Below are 19,967 nucleotides of genomic sequence, written 5' to 3' on the forward strand. Positions count from 1 at the left end.
TGTGAACCCATCTGGTCCTGGACTTTTTTTGGTTGGTAAGCTATTCATTTTTGCCACAATTTCAGCTCCTGTTCTTGGTCTATTCAGAGATTCAACTTCTTCCTGGTTTAGTCTTGGGAGGGTGTATGTGTTGAGGAATTTATCCATTTCTTCTAGATTTTCTAGTTTATTTGCGTACAGGTGTTTGTATTATTCTCTGATGGTAGTTTGTATTTCTGTGGGATTGGTGGTGATATCCCCTTTATCATTTTTTATTGCATCTATTTGATTCTTCTCTCTTTTTTTCTTTGTTAATCTTGCTAGCAGTCTATCAATTTTGTTGATCCTTTCAAAAAATCAGCTCCTGGATTCATTAATTTTTTGAAGGGCTTTTTTTGTCTCTATTTCCTTCAGTTCTGCTCTGATTTTAGTTATTTCTTGCCTTCTGCTAGCTTTTGAATGTGTTTGCTCTTGCTTTTCTAGTTCTTTTAATTGTGATGTTAGGGTGTCAATTTTGGATCTTTCCTGCTTTCTCTTCTGGGCATTTAGTGCTATAAATTTCCCTCTACACACTGCTTTGAATGCATCCCAGAGATTCTGGTATGTTGTGTCTTGGTTCTCATTGGTTTCAAAGAACATCTTTATTTCTGCCTTCCTTTCGTTATGTACCCAGTAGTCATTCAGGAGCAGGTTGTTCAGTTTCCACGTAGTTGAGCGGCTTTGACTGAGATTCTTAATCCTGAGTTCTAGCTTGATTGCACTGTGATCTGAGAGACAGTTTGTTATAATTTCTGTTCTTTTACATTTATTGAGGAGAGCTTTACTTCCAAGTATGTGGTCAATTTTGGAATAGGTGTGGTGTGGTGCTGAAAAGAATGTATATTCTGTTGATTTGTGTTGGAGAGTTCTGTAGATGTCTATTAGGTCTGCTTGGTGCAGAGCTGAGTTCAATTCCTGGGTATCCTTGTTGACTTTCTGTCTCGTTGATCTGTCTAATGTTGACAGTGGGGTGTTAAAGTCTCCCATTATTAATGTGTGGGAGTCTAAGGCTCTTTGTAGGTCACTCAGGACTTGCTTTATCAATCTGGGTGCTCCTGTATTGGGTGCATATATATTTAGGATAGTTAGCTCTTCTTGTTAAATTAATCCCTTTACCATTACATAATGGCCTTCTTTGTCTCTTTTGATCTTTGTTGGTTTAAAGTCTGTTTTATCAGAGACTAGGATTGCAACCCCTGCCTTTTTTTGTTTTCCATTTGCTTGGTAGATCTTCCTCCATCCTTTTATTTTGAGCCTATGTGTGTCTCTGCATGTGAGATGGGTTTCCTGAATACAGCACACTGATGGGTCTTGAGTCTTTATCCAATTTGCCAGTCTGTGTTTTTTAATTGGAGCATTTAGTCCATTTACATTTAAAGTTAGTATTGTTATGTGTGAATTTGATCCTGTCATTATGATGTTAGCTGGTTATTTTGCTCGTTAGTTGATGCAGTCTCTTCCTAGTCTCGATGGTCTTTACATTTTGGCATGATTTTGCAGTGGCTGGTACCGGTTGTGCCTTTCCATGTTTAGCGCTTCCTTCAGGAGGTCTTTTAGGGCAGGCATGGTGGTGACAAAATCTCTCAGCATTTGCTTGTCTGTAAAGGATTTTATTTCTCCTTCACTTATGAAGCTTAGTTTGGCTGGATATGAAATTCTGGGTTGAAAATTCTTTTCTTTAAGAATGTTGAATATTGGCCCCCACTCTCTTCTGGCTTGTAGGGTTTCTGCCGAGAGATCCGCTGTTAGTCTGATGGGCTTCCCTTTGATGGTAACCCGGTCTTTCTCTCTGGCTGCCCTTAACATTTTTTCCTTCATTTCAACTTTGGTGAATCTGACAATTATGTGTCTTGGAGTTGCTCTTCTCGAGGAGTATCTTTGTGGGGTTCTCTGTATTTCCTGAATCTGAATGTTGGCCTGCCTTGCTAGATTGGGGAAGTTCTCCTGGATAATATCCTGCAGAGTGTTTTCCAACTTGGTTCCATTCTCCCCGTCACTTTCAGGTACACCAATCAGACGTAGATTTGGTCTTTTCACATAGTCCCACATTTCTTGGAGGCTTTGCTCGTTTCTTTTTATTCTTTTTTCTCTAAACTTCCCTTCTCGCTTCATTTCATTCATTTCATCTTCCAGGGCTGATACCCTTTCTTCCATTTGATCGCATCGGCTCCTGAGGCTTCTGCATTCTTCACGTAGTTCTCGAGCCTTGGTTTTCAGCTCCATCAGCTCCTTTCAGCACTTCTCTGTATTGGTTATTCTACTTATACATTCTTCTAAATTTTTTTCAAAGTTTTCAATTTCTTTGCCTTTGGTTTGAATATCCTCCCGTAGCTCGGAGCAATTTGATCGTCTGAAGCCTTCTTCTCTCACCTCGTCAAAGTCATTCTCCGTCCAGCTTTGTTCTGTTGCTGGTGAGGAACTGCGTTCCTTTGGAGGAGGAGAGGTACTCTGCTTTTTAGAGTTTCCAGTTTTTCTGCTCTGTTTTTTCCCCATCTTTGTGGTTTTATCTACTTTTGGTCTTTGATGATGGTGATGTACAGATGGGTTTTTGGTGTGGATGTCCTTTCTGTTAGTTTTCCTTCTAACAGACAGGACCCTCAGCTGCAGGTCTGTTGGAGTACCTGGCCGGCCGTGTGAGGTGTCAGTCTGCCCCTGCTGGGGGGTGCCTACCAGTTAGGCTGCTCGGGGGTCAGGGGTCAGGGACCCACTTGAGGAGGCAGTCTGCCCGTTCTCAGATCTCCAGCTGCGTGCTGGGAGAACCACTGCTCTCCTCAAAGCTGTCAGACAGGGACATTTAAGTCTGCAGAGGTTACTGCTGTCTTTTTGTTTGTCTGTACCCTGCCCCCAGAGGTGGAGCCTACAGAGGCAGGCAGGCCTCCTTGAGCTGTGGTGGGCTCCACCCAGTTCAAACTTCCAGGCTGCTTTGTTTACCTAAGCGAGCCTGGGCAATGGCGGGCGCCCCTCCCCCAGCCTCGCTGCCAACTTGCTGTTTGATCTCAGACTGCTGTGCTAGCAATCAGCGAGACTCCGTGGGCGTAGGACCCTCTGAGCCAGGTGCGGGCTATAATCTCCTGGGGCACCATTTCCTAAGCCCATCAGAAAAGCACAGTATTCGGGTGGGAGTGGCCCGATTTTCCAGGTGCCGTCTGTCACCCCTGGAAAGGGAACTCCCTGACCCCTTGCGCTTCCCGAGTGAGGCAATGCCTCGCCCCTGCTTCGGCTGGCGCACGGTGCAATCACCCACTGACCTGTGCCCACTCTCTGGCACTCCCTAGTGAGATGAACACAGTACCTCAGATGGAAATGCAGAAATCACCCATCTTCTGTGTCGCTTACGCTGGGAGCTGTAGACCGGAGCTGTTCCTATTCGGCCATCTTGGCTCCTCCCGAACAAAATTCTTAACACTCTGCCTGTCATGATTAAATCTGCTTATCTTTAATAGATTTTAGTAGTTTTAACCCACCACACAATTTTTATATACAGTTGACCCTTGAACTACACAGGGGTTAGTGGTGCCAAACCGTTGCACAGTTGAAAATCCACGGTTAAATTTTGACTCCCCCAAAATGTAACTACTAATAGCCTAGTTTTGGCTGAAAGCATTACCAATAACATAAACAGTCAATTAACACGTGTTTTGCATGTTATATGTATTGTATACTATACTATCACAATAAAGAAACTAGAGAAAAGCAAATGTTATTAAGATAATATGGAAGAGAAAATATATCTACTATTCATTAAGTGGAAGTGAATCATCATAAAGGTCTTCACCCTCATCATCTTCATGTTAAGTAGGCTGAGGAGGAAGAAGAGGAGGGGTTGGTCTTGCTGTCTCAAGGGGTGACAGAGACAGATATGTAAAGGGTAAAAGGGGAAGCAGGAAAGGCAGGCACACTGGGTGTAATTTTGTGAAAGCACACTGTAATTTCTGCCTGATTTTTTGCTTTTCATTTATCTAGAAAGGTTCCTATAAGGCAGCAATCCTTCTTCCACTATTTGCTTCAGTGTCAGTACCCATATCATAGAAGTGTCCATGCCGTAAAAGAAGTCAAAAGCAGTCTTGAATAATCTGAACCATTCTGCCAGCTTGTCTAATGTCAGTTTGTTTTCTGGCACTGCTTCTTCTCTGTCTTCTTCCCACAGGCTGGCACTGGTTTGGAGGCACTCATCACCATCAAGTTGTCTTCTGTTAATTCCTCTGATTTGGTGTCTGTTACCTCTTGAATCTTTCCACGATCCATATCTTGGGACCCTTGTCCCTTCACCTTTTGTTTTGTTTTGTTTTGCCATATCCACAATCTCTTTTGTGATTTCCCTGATTGGTTGTGTCATAAGATCACATACAACATTTAGACACAGTTTTCTCCAGTAGAATTTTATGTTTCAGGCTTCATGGCTTTTTCTACAACAATGATAGCATCTTCAGTGGTGTAATTCTTCCAGACTGTCATGACATTCTCTCTGCTGGGGTTCTCTTCTATAGCATTGACAACCTTTCCATACAATACCATGTGTAATAAGCTTTAAAGGTCCTCCTTATTATACAATCTAGAGGCTGAATTAGATACATTGTCTTAGGGGGCAAGTAGACCATTCAGATGTCTTCAGTGTTGAACTCATGGGGTTCTGGGTGGCTGGAGGCATTGTCTAATATCAAAAGAACTTTAAAATGCAGTCCCTTACTAGCAATGTACTTCCTGATTTCAGGGACAAAGCATTGACGGAACCAATCCAGAAAAAGCATTCTCTCATCCAGGCTTTCTTGTTATACAACCAAAAGACTGCCAGCTGGTGTGTATAGCTTCCCTTCAAGGCTTGGGAGTTAACAGCTCTATAGATAAGGGAAGTTCTGATTATAAACCCAATTGCATTTGTACAAAACAGTACAGTGAGCCTATCCTTTCCTGACTTAAATCCTGGGGCTTGTTTCTCTTCCTTACTAATAAATGTCCTTTGTGGCATTTCTTTCTTCCAGAGTAGGACAATTCTATCTGCATTAAAAATTTGTTCATGAAGATATCCATTTCTCCTCAATGAGATTCTTAGTGGCATCTGGAAATGCTTGTGCTGCTGCTTTGTTGGCAGAAGCTGCTTCTCCTGTGTTTGACAATTTTTAAGCCAAACCTGTTTTTAAAATTATCAAACCATCCTTTGCTGACATTACATTCTCCAGCTTTTGTTTGAAAAAGCTGGAGAACTGATAAATTCTTCATCTTTGTTTTGCTTTAATTTGTCATATAATAATTTTGCTTTTTAGGCCGGGCACAGTGGCTCACACCTGTAATCCTAGCACTTTGGGAGGCCGAGGTGGGTGGATCACCTGAGGTCGGGACTTCAAGATCAGCCTGGCCAACATGGTGAAACCCCGTCTCTACTAAAAATACAAAAATTAGCCAGGCATGGTGGCACATGCCTATAATCTCAGCTACTCAGGAGGCTGAAGCAGGAGAATTGCTTGACCCCGGGAGGTGGAGGTTGCAGTGAGCTGAGATTGTGCCACTGCACTCCAGCCTGGGCAACAGAGCAAGACTCCATCTCAAAAAAAATTTTTGCTTTTTAAAAATCATATTTGTGTCTATTAGTATGCCTTTCTTACAGCAATCCTGCATTCACATAAAAGCTGAATTTTCAGTATGAGACAAAAAGGAATTTTGCAAAAAGTACAAAGTTTTTGCACCTGCCAGCATAGCTGCAGCAACAGTTTCACAAATTTCCTTTTCTTTTTTTTACAATGGTCCTTACACTGTATTATCTCAAAATGGTGGGCAATTGCAGCAGCAGACCTCAATCTATGGTATACATATCAAGCAATAAAACCTTTTCTTATAATGTCACAACTTTTTTTCTGCTTTTTGGGAGCACTTCCAAAATCACTAGTGGCACTTCCTATGTATTTCATGATGTTATTCAGAGTTTACAGTATTGCACTAAACAATGAAAAATACGCAAAAACCACAAGAGATCTTTTTCTTTGAGATATGGTCTCACTCACTCTATCACCCAGGCTGGAGTACAGTGGTGTGATCTCTGCTGAATGGGGCCTCGACCTCCCAGGCTCAGGTGATCCCCCCACCTCAGGTTCCCGAGTAGCTGGCACTAGGCACACATCACCACATCTGGCTAATTTTTTGTATGTTTTGTAGAGATGGGGTTTTGCGATGCTACCCAGGCTAGTCTCAAACTCCTGGGCTTGGTCAAGTGGTCCGCCCACCTTGAACTCCCAAAATGCTGGGATTACAGGCTTGAGCCACCACACCCAGCTGAGATCACTTTTTACTGTAATACACAATTTATTGGAAAGACAAACTGCTCCCATTGAGATGATTAGCATCACATGGCATTTTAAGCTGATACCTGCAACAGTTGAGCTCACCAAAATAGCAACAGGAGGTGGCTATGAAATTATTATAGTAATACAATATGCACTACAGTTAATTTTAGGCAATTTTGATTTAATATTGCATCTTTACATTTGTTTACATTTATCTCAACTGGAAATGGCACTATGTATGCTCTGTAAATGTTTGTATATGTAAGTTGTGATAAATTTTAAATTTTTATTATAGTAAATAATACAGACTAACATCTATATATATTTTTTGCACTCATGGCATAACTTTTTATTTTAAAAAAATATTTCTATGCAACATGGTTCATCCACAAGTTTTTAAAACTGTCAAAACTCTCCAAAAAAATTTTTCACTATATGTATTGAAAAAAATCCACATATAAGTGGACCCAAACAATTCAAATCCATATTGTTAAAGTCAAAGTCTGTTTACATGACATCAACCCATAAAAGTTAGACTTCATATCCTGTATACATGGTAAGTTTCTTCTCATCCATTCTCTTCAAATCAGAGATGAATATAATCAGTCCCCATACCAGTGAGACTACTGAGCCTACATAAGCAATAATGAGATTCTATTTACTTAGAGGATATGTTATCCATTCTAAGAATTAATCATACATCATCTCATATTTGCAATTGCATTTATTCCTCTTGAAATTTCAGGGCTCAATAAAGCCTCTTTCAAATTATAAAGAAATGGATGGAAAAAAGAAAAAATCAAATAAAATACTTTAATGCTTATCAGTGGTTCTTACAATAACAATAATTTAAAGGACTTCTGTCCAGGCACGGTGGCTCATGCCTGTAATCCCAGCCCTTTGGGAGGCTGAGGAGGGTGGATCATGATGTCAAGAGATCAAGACCATCCTGGCCAAAATGGTGAAACCCTGTCTATACTAAAATACAAAAATTAGCTGGGCGTGGTGACACGCGCCTGTAGTCTCAGCTACTCAGGAGACTGAGGCAGGAGAATTACCTGAACCCAGGAGGCAGAGGTTGCAGGGAGCCAAGATCGTGCCACTGCACTCCAGCCTGGCAACAGAGCAAGACTCCAACGAAAAAAAAATATAAAAAAAAGATTTCTTAGAACAACACAAAAAAATGATCAGTGCCGTAGACACAGAGCTTCTAAATTTAAAATCAACAATGTTGCTTTATGTTATTGTTTGATGGTAGTCCAGTTTTGCTATGTCAATGATATTTATGTCATTTATAATAGGAAAGAATAAAACAGATCTGCGATTAACCTGGTAGGACTTTATTAACTAATTTGTACAGATAATGAGCCAACATTTGTGTGTGAGGTCAAAATTAATGACACAATATTTTCACATTCACTACATTGCCAAGTGTCATATTGTAGAAGACCAAAAAGTTACAGATATTGCTTACAAATTTAGTCAACCCTACAGTAAACTGAGCATTTACATTATTTTAGATAGAGCCTATTTCAAACTGTATTGTAAGAGTTATTGTCAATTAGATTTTAAAACATAATTACTATGACAATAAATTATTGTAATAGTGTTTTATGTAGTAATATTGTTTTATAATAATTATATACATAATTACATTATTACAGTAATAAATACAATTGAATTTTCAAATTGTACTATCCAAATTGTTACATGGGGGTTGCCTTCACACTAAGAACTGCTGTGTGAAATTTGTAATAGCAGATATATGAGTTTCAAGTTAAAGTTGGTTTACTCGGCACATACTTGGTATGTACCACTCCTGGAGCCTGAAAAAGGGGTGAGAAAAAGTACTACAAATCTGTACAAAAGACTGAAACATCTTACAATACAATTGCAAATCAAGTAAAAACAATAATAGAACTAGCGGGTTTTCCTCCTCTTTCTTTTCAATCTAAATAAAAAATATAGTCAAGCAGGCAAATAAAGATACCTCCACTTTACTAGCATCACAAAGCAGATTGGTAATTCCACATGGGAAATTATCACAGCAATTCATCATTAATGTTCCCCAATAATTTTATGCATGTCTTCTGCGTATATGCATAAAACTGATATGCCAAATAATCACACTGCAGAAAAGGTGATTAAACAAAAGATCTGCTGGTCTCTTAAGTACATGGTAACTTGGACTGGCTCAGCAGTAAACATTACATCATAAAGACAAGCATAACATGTGGTTAAGCAAGAATTCGAAAGGCATGAGGAAAGGAAACAATAAAAGCCTCTATGAGCCAGTGTTTCAGCCACACTACAGTGATCCCCATGTCTGTATTCCTGGAAAAATGAGACAGCAAACATTTCCAAAATAAAACTGCTAAGGCCATCCTTCATTAAGAAATATGCACTCACCTCCATAGATCTAGGAAACACGGCATTCTTTTTCTCCTTTTCATGGAGCTCCAGGGATCTCAGCTCACAGTAGAACCCAGTCCCTGCCTACAAATTTTCACTGTGAGCCATAAGGCTCCCTGTACACAATGGGGCTGGCTGGTGAGCAGAGAACTAGAAAGCAAATGATTTAGATTGCCTGATGAAAACGTTAATGCCAAATACAATATGCCATCAGGATTGAGCACCAGGACAAAAATAGCTATGACAAAGCAGCAGTGGAAACTATTCTGCAGATAATTTGGTTGGCAAGAATTGACCAAAGAAGACTAACTCGTCAACACGATAACTTGGTCTAAAATTGAATTCAGTTGAAAATGAATATATTCTGTTATGGTTTTTTCAACTACTGGTAAATTTATTCTACTGTTGCCCTCATGTTGCTCTGTCCTCACCATCCACCTAGCAGCCCAAGATAAAATCAGAGTGATTTTAGGAAAAGAAAATTCCAAAATATTAAGTCAGGAAAAGAAATTTCCAAAATATTAAGGATTCTTTGAAACAATCTTGTCCTTTATTCTTAGAATAAAAACTAAAATGTAGTCTAGCAAAGTTGGCATCTTTTAAAAGAAAAAAAACACTAAAAAGCACTCAAAATCTAGGCCTCAATTGTTGTTATAGTACAAAAACAATAATTATTTTTGTTTATGCTCATAGGAGAACATATGTTTAGGTTTATCATGTTTATGCTCATGGGAGAACATAAAATAAAGGCAAGAAAAATGCAACATAACAGACATCAAAAACCCAACTGGGGAAAAATAAGCGAAGTAATTGAAACATAATTAAACCATATGATTTGTATCCATGCAGATCCTTTTTTACGCATACATATTTATATACTGTTTAACTATTTTATATAGCACATTAAATATCATCCATTTAATTGCTTCAAATTTGCAATATGATAACACAGAGAAGAAATATGGGCTAAAAGTTACTAAATACAATAAAGAAAAATGTAGGAAAATGAGAAATAGACAAATTAAGTTTTTAGAAATACATGATAATTTAACAAAATTGATAGTACAGAAAATATTGACTGAAGAGTCTTGCTTTCAAATTGTCACTGAAACCGACTTGTTTATTGACTTGCTAAAGCCCAAATATTTTTGATCAACACATATGCTACCAACAGTTTGCAACACACACCAATATGTACTCACATACATTTTTATATAGGTTCATTACATAAAATGATTAAGAATTAGATTAAATGAAAAGCCTAGTGTACTAGTTTCCAATAGCTACTGCAACAAATTACCACAAACTCAGCTTACACAACAGAATTTTATTCCCTCACAGTTCTAGAATGCACAAGTCTGAAGTCAAAGTTTTTTCAGGGCTGTGTGTCCCCCAGAAGCTCAAGGGAAGATTCCATTACTTGCCTCTCTCAATTTTTGGTCAGTGCCAGCATTCTTTGGCCTGTGGATACATCACTCCAATCTTAGCCACCATGGTCTCATTACTCCCTCCTCTTCTCTGTGTGAAATTTTCCTCTGCCTCTCTCTTACAAAGACACTAGTGTGACATTTAGGGTCCACTGGGATAAGCCAAGATAATCTCCCTATGACAAGATACTCATTCATATCTACAAAAGACCTTTTTTTCAAATAAGGTAATATTTACAGATTCCGGGGATTAAGAGCTGATGTCTCGGGGAAGGGTAATTTTCAGCCTGACACAGTCTACCCTCTGGCCTTCAAAGATTCACATTCATCCCACATACAGTTTACATCCACCCCAATCCCATGTCCACAAAAGTCTCAACTATTTACAGTGAAGTTCAAATTCTTATCTAAATAATAAATCGCTCTAAAGTCCCAAATCTTGTTATCTAAATCAGGTATGGGTATGATCCATCCTGGGACAAAATCCCTTTCCATCTGTGAACCTATAGACTACAGAGCAAGTTATCTATTTCCCAATTACGATGTTAAGACAGGCAAAGGATAAGTTATCAACATACCCATTCAAAGAGAAGAAAAGAGTCACTGACCCTCCGCAATGTTGAATCCAGCAGAAAAAATTCCATCAGGTTTCATGACCTAGGAATACCCCTCTGGGCTTGGGGCCCTGTCAGCCTTGGAATCACTATTCTTTTTTACTTGAAAGATAGTACATAATTGAAGTTGAGTAGTTTTATCAGCCTGCTTCCTACCTATAGAAATTTTGAGTGTCCAACAGCCTTCCCTCACTTTGTCTTGTCTCTGTACCTTTCATTCCAAACTGGCAGAGTTTCTGCTGATATAACATTATCAAAACCTTGTAAGTTTCCTGTATATATAATGAGGATTTACATAATCAGACAAGAGGCTCCTCCCCAGGTTTTTCCTGGATAGTCTCATATCTTTATTTGTGGCTTCCACTGGGCTGGTTGAATGGATTCATGAGTCCTATACCTAATCTCTTTTGCACTAGCAAACTTTGCCCAGCCACAACCTTAACCTTTTTTCCAGCATGCTTGTGTAACAGTGAATCTGCTAATTTTAACATCTTTTGTAATCTGTATAAGCAGGATATTTCCCAAATCATCAAGTGCTGGCTCCTTTTTGCTTAACAGTTCTTTCCTCAAATATCTTTTTCTCCTCACACTTTACTATAAACAGTAAGAAAAAAAATCATGCTCTATCTTCAGCACTTTGCTTGGCAATCTCGTCAGCTAAATATACAAGTTCATCACTTAGAAGTCTTACTTTCCACACAACTGCAGGACATCATTTAGCTAAATTTTCTGCCACTTTATGACAAGGTGTCACTATTCTTTCAGTTTCCTACAGCATGTTCCTCCTTCCTCCTTTATCAACAGTGTCTTTAATGTCCATTCATCTAGCAACAGTGTGTTGATGATGCTATATTTCTCATCTTTTCTAAGATGAGAAAGGCTTTCTCCACATGACCTCCACTTCTTCACTGAGCCCTCACTATCAATCTTTAACATTCATATTTCTACCAATAGTCTGTTCAAGGCAATATAGACTACTTCTACCATGTGCCTCAAAATTCTTACAGCCTCTATACATTACCCAATTCCCAAGCCACTCTACATTTTAGGTACTTAGGTACTTACTCCCGGAAACAAAATCTGCATCAGTCAGGGTTCCAGCAGAGAAACAGAACCAGCTGAGATATATGAATGTATGTATACACACATATACATGGCAGAGATTTGTTGCAAAGTATTGGTTTATGCAAGAGTGGCGACTGGCTAGGCAAATACCAATCCATGAGACAGGCAATTAGGAGGTGTAAGTTGGAAACCCTCACACAGGAGCTGACACTGTAATCCATGGAGAGAATTTCTTCTTTCTCTAGGAAACTTCAGTTTTGCTCCGAACTTTCAACTGACTGGTTCATGCCCACCAGAAAATCCAAGATAATCTCCCCATCAGAAGATCTTTAACTTAATCATTTCTACAAAGACCTTTTTATCCAAATAAAACCATATTTACAGGTTTCAGAAGTTAAGATCTGATATTTCTGAGGGTGGAGGCATTTTTTAATCTACTACCACTAGTATTTACAGAAATTCATCTAAAATTTCCTTGGATCTGACCCACAACTTTTTATTGAAATTTTATTAATTTCTATTTTTACAAGCCTATTATTTTCTAATTATCCCAAAATATAGACCTTCTCTTTAAATGCCTTTGTTATTATTTAGATATGTTCCATTTAAACATATTTTAGGATCACTTGCACTAGCCAAAACTGGTTCTTTGTGTTGTATTCCCTGTTTACTGTTTGGCGTTCCTCTGTATCCATCCATGCAGTAAGACTTTTGAAGAGTCATCTCTTATCTTACCCGCATCCAATGGATCCTCAAGCCCTGCTAGTACCTGTTTAGTTCATTTCAAATCTGTCCCACTCTCCCCCTCCCAACTCTGACCACTCTCACTTTAGTTGTTATTAGAGGTGACAGAGCTCACTAACTGCTTCCAGTCAAAAGTTTTAAGTAGGGAAGTAGGGCTCCCATTACTCTCAGAATTAAGTGCAAACAGCACAGACACCTAAGGCCTTCCTAGTTTGGCCTCTATCTATCCCTAAAACCTCACCTACTGTTTCTGTCACTTCCCTTTCATGTACCGCATGGCAGGCTGAACTACTGTCAGTTCTTCTCAGAATATGCTTTCTTCTGCCTCTATATTTTGGAACATGCATGCTACACACTCCTGCCTTGCCAGGCCAAACAACTAGCCCACTCATATTTATCATCCAGAATTTGGCCAAGAGAGTTGTGTTTTTAAGAAGCCATCCCTATGCATTTTAAATAGGTGAACTGTATATGAATTATATCTCATAATATTGGTTTTTTTTGTTTTTGTTTCTTTTGAGACAGAGTCTCCCTCTGTCACCCAGGCTGGAGTGCAGTGGCATGATCTTGGCTCACTGCAGTCTCCACCTTCCAGGTTCAAGCAATTCTCCTGCCACAGCCTCCTGAGTAGCTGGGATTACAGGTGCCCACCACCACATCTGGCTGATTTTTGTATTTTTAGTAGAGATGGGATTTCACCACGTTTACCAGGCTGGTCTCAAACTCCTGACCTCAAGTAATCCACCTGCCTTGGCCTCCCAAAATGCTTGGATTACAGGCATGGGCCACCATGTCTGGCCTGCCATTTTTTTTTTTAAACAATGCATACCTTTCAACAATGCCTGCAGCCTCATGTAAGGTTATACACATCTTCCACAGCCTTTCAGGCTCCCCCCATACCTATGTTCATAACATTCATACTGTGTTGCCATCTGTTGGCTCATTTGACTCCTTGATGGCCAGGCCATGATTAATTAATCTTCACATTCTCCTCAATTAGTACAATGTCTGGCACAAAGTAGACACTCAGTAAATACTGCTGAATAATTGAAAGAATATAATCTTTAAACATAGCAATTCATGGTTGAAACAAGTTATAATAAATCTATCTGGTGTTAGACCTGAGTTTACAGTTTCCTGAATTGAAGTTAATTAGGTATAATTTACCACTTAAAAAGTAAATTACTTTTAGGATTGAATTACTTTTAGGATTGACAAATACTAGCTTTCAAATTCAAAGTATTGACATGTGAATGTACTTGTATTTTGAAGCACTATAATCATTTCCCAATAAATTATAGTGCTAGCCATTAATTTTAATTCTGGGAGTTAGTGTTCATATGTATCAATCTGCTTACGGGGATGAATCACCATTAGACTGACATAAGCTGTGTTTAATTAGCTTTAAAGCATTTTTCCAAGAGGTTCTGTCCTTCCATGTGAAACTCCATTAATTTTCTTGGCTGCCACATTATAGAATAAAGTGAATATGCCCTTTATAGTAGAGCCAAGTCATTTATTACAACTACTTAAAACCATTATTCCCACACAATGGAAGAATGTTTATTTCTTTGTGTCACAAAATATATAAACTTTATGGATTTTTTTTCTATTTTCAAAGCTTTTCCACAAATGATAAGAATCTATTTGCACAGCATAATAAAAACCAAGTTTTCATTAATTGTAAAAAAAAAAAAAAAAAAAAAAAAAAAAAAAAATAGCTTGTAACGCTATCTGTTCTTATTTGGAAGAAAATACAGACCAAAAGAATTGTTTCCAGACATCAGCAAATTGGAGACACTTAACCTATGAATTGCTTTCCTAACAGGGTGCATTTCCTGGCATAGGAAACTTGGCTTCCTCTTTGCCATTCATCAAGAAAGAGAGGGGAATGGAAGAAAAGAAGTAAAGGAGCCTCTCCTGTGTTCCCCAATCCATTGGGCTGGAGTAGGAGAGTCTCACTCAGTAACTCCCAGTTTTTTACCCACTAGATTTAGGAGGAAAAATTTCATCTCAATAACCTCTACTACCCCATTCACATTATTCTTTGCCTCAGCACCTTGTTTGTCTATCTTTTTGAACTTGGTAATTTAGTTTTTGCTTGTTTATCCTTTTACCATCTATCTCCCCAGCTAGGCTGTAAGCCTCCATGAGGCAGTCACTGTGTTTCCCTCACCACTGAAGCTAAACATTACAGGGGTGGAAGGAATATTGGGAGGAAAGAAAAAAAGAAAAGAAGGAAATGGTTAAAATCTAAAGGGCCACACTCCCTGGAATGGTAAATTATTCTAGTGCAACAACTCTAGACAGGAATAAGTCTTGAATAAAGTGGGAGCAGGCAGGGCAAAAACAAACCCAAATCAGTGTCTGCTTGGGGATAAAAGTGAGAAACAAGCAGCCATGGGAAAGGAAAGCATCTTCTAAGCACTCCTCATTTTATATTTTATATATATAGAGAGAGAGAGATGGGGTCTTGCTCTGTCGCCCAGGCTGGAGTGCAGTAGCACGATCTTGGCTCACTGCAACCCCCACCTCCCAGGTTCAAGCGATTCTCCTGCCTCAGCCTTCGAGTAGCTGGGACTACAGGCACGTGCCACCACGCCCTGCTAATTTTTTGTATTTTTAGTAGAGACGGGGTTTCACCGTGTTAGCCAGGATGGTCTCAATCTCCTGCCCTCGTGATCCGCCCGCCTCAGCCTCCCAAAGAGGTGGGATTACAGGCGTGAGCCACTGCACCCAGCCTATGTTTAATATTTCTTTTATCTTTTTAGGTTTTATGAAGATATTTCAATAGTATCATGTTCAAAGTAAATATGTGCTCCTCACATTGAATTATGATCTACACAGACTTGCTGGTCAGTCTGCCCTTTCTAACATTGTTTCTACGGGAGAATGAATTACAGATTCCAAATAACTAAACTCACAAACATTTAGAACACAGTCACATCCTAAATTTTTTTTTGTTGTTGTTGTTGTTGTTGTTGTTTTTGAGAGGGAGTCTCGCTCTGTCGCCCAGGCTGGAGTGCAGTGGCGCCATCTTGGCTCACTGCAAGCTCCGCCTCCCGCGTTCACACCATTCTCCTGCCTCAGCCCCTCTCCGAGTAGCTGGGACTACAGGCACTCGCCACCACGCCTGGCTAATTTTTTGTATTTTTAGTAGAGACGGGGTTTCACCGTGTTAGCCAGGATGGTCTCAATCTCCTGGCCTCGTGATCCAGCTGCCTTGGCCTCCCAAAGTGCTGGGATTACAAGCGTGAGCCACCTCACCCAGCCTTCACATCCTAAATTATATCCAAGCTCTCATGTCTATTATCTCTTATTTCCCTCTTCCTCTTTTTCCTTCTCTTCTTCCCATTCACCTTTCTTTCTCTCACCTCTTTGTGTTTCTTATTCTCTTTCCCTCATACATGCACACCCACATATACACACACACACACATACACCTACTTTATACTCTGAAACAATAACATAAACAAATGATCACACCCAGTCTTATATCCAGTTACCAAGTCTCATAATTTTTCTTAAATAACAGCAATTATGGCTCAGATATGTTGAGCTCATGCTACCCTATTGAACTTACTCCATGCTTATTAATGCCCTAGTCGAGGCCTTCTACTTCATGCCTGGTCTGTCAAAACAGCCTGCTAACTAGTGCCCTGTTTCCACTTTCTTCTCCTTTCCAATCATTCCACACACACCAGGAGCTCATACACTGCCTCTAAAACAGTTCTTTTTACTATGTTATCTTTTTTTCTCACAAAACTTCAATGATGAATGAATAAGGTTTACTTTTCAAGCTTGCAGTCAAGGCTCTCGATTTTGTAGCCCTAGCCAAGCTTCTACCTTCACTTTCCAACACGCAACAGAGACCCTTCTCTGCAGATTCAGGACCTCATTAAGATCATTTCATTATTTCCTGAGCACACCTTTAACCATCTCACATATGTGTCTTCATTCAGATGAGTTCTCTCTCTCCTGTCTTCCTTTGATTCCCAGTTATCCTTTCATGAACAAATCTGGCACAAACCCTTGGTAAAATTTTTTCAAGCACCTCAGTAACAGGATTACCTTCCTATACTCTTCCAGCACTTAAAATAGCCCCAGCATTTGTGCAATGTTTTTACAATTTTTAAAAATTTCCTACGTAAGCTTCACAACAACCCTATGAAGTAAGCATTATAAGCATCTACACTATTCACACTTAGAGAAAGATATTCAGGGATGTGAAGTGACTTCTCCAAGCTCACACTGCTGAAATGTAGCAGTAGTCATCTCCAAACCCTGGCTTTCTGACTCCGTATCAGATTCATATTTGGCACATAATATAAAGAGTTGGTAATTATTTGCATCATTTTTTTCAGTCTTCCAAATTAAATTATAAGCTTCTGGAAGGTAATAGCATTATATAGAACTTGGCCCAGTACATAATCATACACAAGATGAAATTCAATGAAAATTTTATTAAGTAACTTTAAGAGTAGTTTAATCCCTCTAACCTATTTAAGAAGCTTTGGTGATACCTCTCTCCCTCTTATGTACAATATTTAAATTCTGAAATCTCAACTGAACACTTTGTGATAAATGTGATAAAAATACATCTCAGCTATTACTTCAATTCTTAACCTAGCTCCGCACAAGGCAAATTTCAAATTTCTTGAGGGTAGGTACCTTTGATGAATAAAATAAGATCTGCTGGTATTTAAATGTTGGCCATGAGTTGTAGGAATAAAATATGGGGGCAAACTATATTTTCAAAACTCACCTGAAGTTCAGAATCACCTGAGACACTTGCTAAAAATGTAGATATCTAGGACTCAGATTCAGTACTTTCTTAGTCATGTTTCTCTACCCCTGATTTTTATTGAACACAAGATCCCAAAGAGTATACTATGAAACAATAGATGAGTGGTAAAGTGACATTGACTAAAGGCTCAGCAACAGACCATGATGTTTGTGTTAACCACGCATTTGTTTGGGCATGGGTGCTTGTGGTTTGTGACTCACACTGTTTGCAAAATTCTTCCTGGTTTCTAAAAGAGGATTCAACATTTCAATATTTTATGGTGTTTCACAAGGAGCTTCTACAACATCTAAAATCTGGAAGTCACTGAACAAATAATAGGGCATCTGAGAGAAGAATTTAAATAACCAAAAAGGATTTCGTAACAGGAAAAGAACTTCATCTTTTAGAACTGAAATGAGAAGGTACTCACAGGCTCTCCCCGTGTTCCATCCTGCCCCGGAGCACCAGGGGATCCTGCTTCTCCCTTTTAATGATTTGATAAAAAAATAGAGAATTCAATTTTGAGGTCTGCTTACCAAAATAACAATATATAACATTACATATTAAAGAACCTTAGATACAAACAGAAAAATTAAAATTACTTCTGGACTATTGATATTAACTTTTGCTGACATCAAATAACTTTTTCAGAAATTCATAAAGTGACTATATAAACAACAAAAATGTGTACATAATGGCAGATAATTGAGTTAAGTTATAAAATAACTGTGATATTGTATAGTCATTCTTATGAGAATAGACCATCTTATCTCCAAGGTAAATGTGACCAATATTCTATATCAGTCCTATTCATATATACTTTTTCATTTTTATTTTAAAATTGATCATTATATTGGACCTAATTTGACCTTGCCTTCAAAGAGTTACATTTCAAAGTAAAAACAAAACTTTCATTAGGGATGGAGTTATTTATAGGTTATTAGTTGAAATTATCTGGCACTTTAGTATATACGTATTTAAAATAAACATCTATAATGCATATTTTAGGTAGCTGTTAAATTATAATTGTTTTTAGTGATATATACCTTTACATTACTATGCTCAAGTTAAGCATCTTATTTTACATCTACATTTTGGAAGCTAAATTTTTTTCCCAAATGAATCAATTGCTAGTGAATACAAATGTATCTGACACTTCTTCTACTAAAACAATAAACATTAGCTGAACATAATCCTAAAATGTATAATATCTGCAGATTAGTACAACTATTAAACTGTCTGAGCAAAATAAAGGATAGCAAGGAAGAGCCTGTTGACACATATACACACGTACACACCCCAGACTTTTTGAAATCTAACAGTCATTATGAGCCATGCGTTTGTTTCTGTCCAGCAAAATGCTGCATCACAACAAGCAAAGTTCTCTGCAAGCAATTTGCCACACTTGTTTCATACCAAAAAGAACATTTTATCCTAGATGAAGGCAAGATAGGAAGTAAAATAAAAGCATTTTTTCCCGTAAATGTCTCAAATACCTGAGTTGAAATAAGTTTAAGGGAGAAAGAGTCTCAGAATGCAATGCACTGAAGCATATTACAACACTGTCATCCATAATTTCATATTCTAATGAATTTCCCAAAATTATAGAAAATAAAGCACAGAAGAGCCTCTAAAATTTGGCAAACATAATCAGTACTTAGAAAAAAATTCAACCGTATCACATTATATAAACAACAATTCTCCCACTTGTATGAATTCCTGCATTTTATTAGAACTGTGAAATGCCAACTAAAGCCAATATTTCATCTATACCAGTTTTATTTATAAACACTAGTTGAGGATAGAAGGAGCAAAGATTAATGCTTTCCTGAAAATTAACCAAATTAGAGGGAGAGAAGTTATTGCTAATCCAATGGTTCCACAGAAAAGCATATAAAAATATTGGAGGAAAAAATGTTGGATCCACTTAGTTTGAAAGCTAGTTTAAAAAGCCTGAAAAATTCAAGACAAGGGATATGTTAGATCCTAATACTATGGAGAAATAATGCAATATTTTTATCTGAACTTAACATTCATATCAATAGTCAGAAGGAATCTCTCCTATTAGTAGTTCTCAAATATGGTCCTCAGACCAGGCAAGATCAACCTCTTCATTTAACATAGGAACTTCTTCAGAATATAAAATTTCAGGCCATACTGCAGCATATTAAGCCAGAATCTCTGGGTGGGGGCCAGCAATCTATGTTAATAATTCTTCCAGGTGATTCTAATGCAGCCATTTGAGAACCAGCACTGCATAAGTCATTAGATCATTTAACTTCTCCTACTTCGAGGTACTGTCATATGTGACTTATAAAACAATCTGTGGTTCAATTTTCTGTATTTAAAATAAAGAGGGTAAGGCACTTGCCAAATAGTAGAAACAATTAATTTGAAATTATTAGGTTGGTGCAAAAGTAATTGCAGTTTTTGCCATTAAAAGTAATGGCAAAATACATGATTAGATGACTACTTTGATTTATAAAATCATGACTACTTTGATTTATAAGATCTCTACTTTTTTCTGTCTGTCCATTGACCTAATATCATTTTATTTTAATTAGCAGGAGTTTTAAAAACGTAAGTAGCCATCAGCAAGGTTCATCAATAATGAAGTTCCACAATT

General features: G+C 38.2%; 1 protein-coding gene across 2 annotated transcripts in view; it reads right to left on the reverse strand.

Moving 5' to 3' along the window:
• The window catches only part of COL21A1 (collagen type XXI alpha 1 chain), a 202,408-nt gene that overhangs the window by 32,448 nt on the left and 149,993 nt on the right, over positions 1-19,967 (reverse strand). Inside the window, exon 17 of one of the 2 annotated variants that reach the window (XM_054557654.2) lies at positions 17,772-17,825. In XM_054557654.2, the coding sequence (XP_054413629.2) occupies positions 17,772-17,825 (54 nt within the window). Of the gene's footprint in view, positions 1-8,702; positions 8,869-17,771; positions 17,826-19,967 lie in introns of those variants that run through there. The other variant, XM_063724841.1, reaches the window with a different exon arrangement.

Source organism: Pongo abelii, chromosome 5 (assembly GCF_028885655.2).
Source record: "Pongo abelii isolate AG06213 chromosome 5, NHGRI_mPonAbe1-v2.0_pri, whole genome shotgun sequence".
Classification (NCBI taxonomy): Eukaryota; Metazoa; Chordata; class Mammalia; order Primates; family Hominidae; genus Pongo; species Pongo abelii.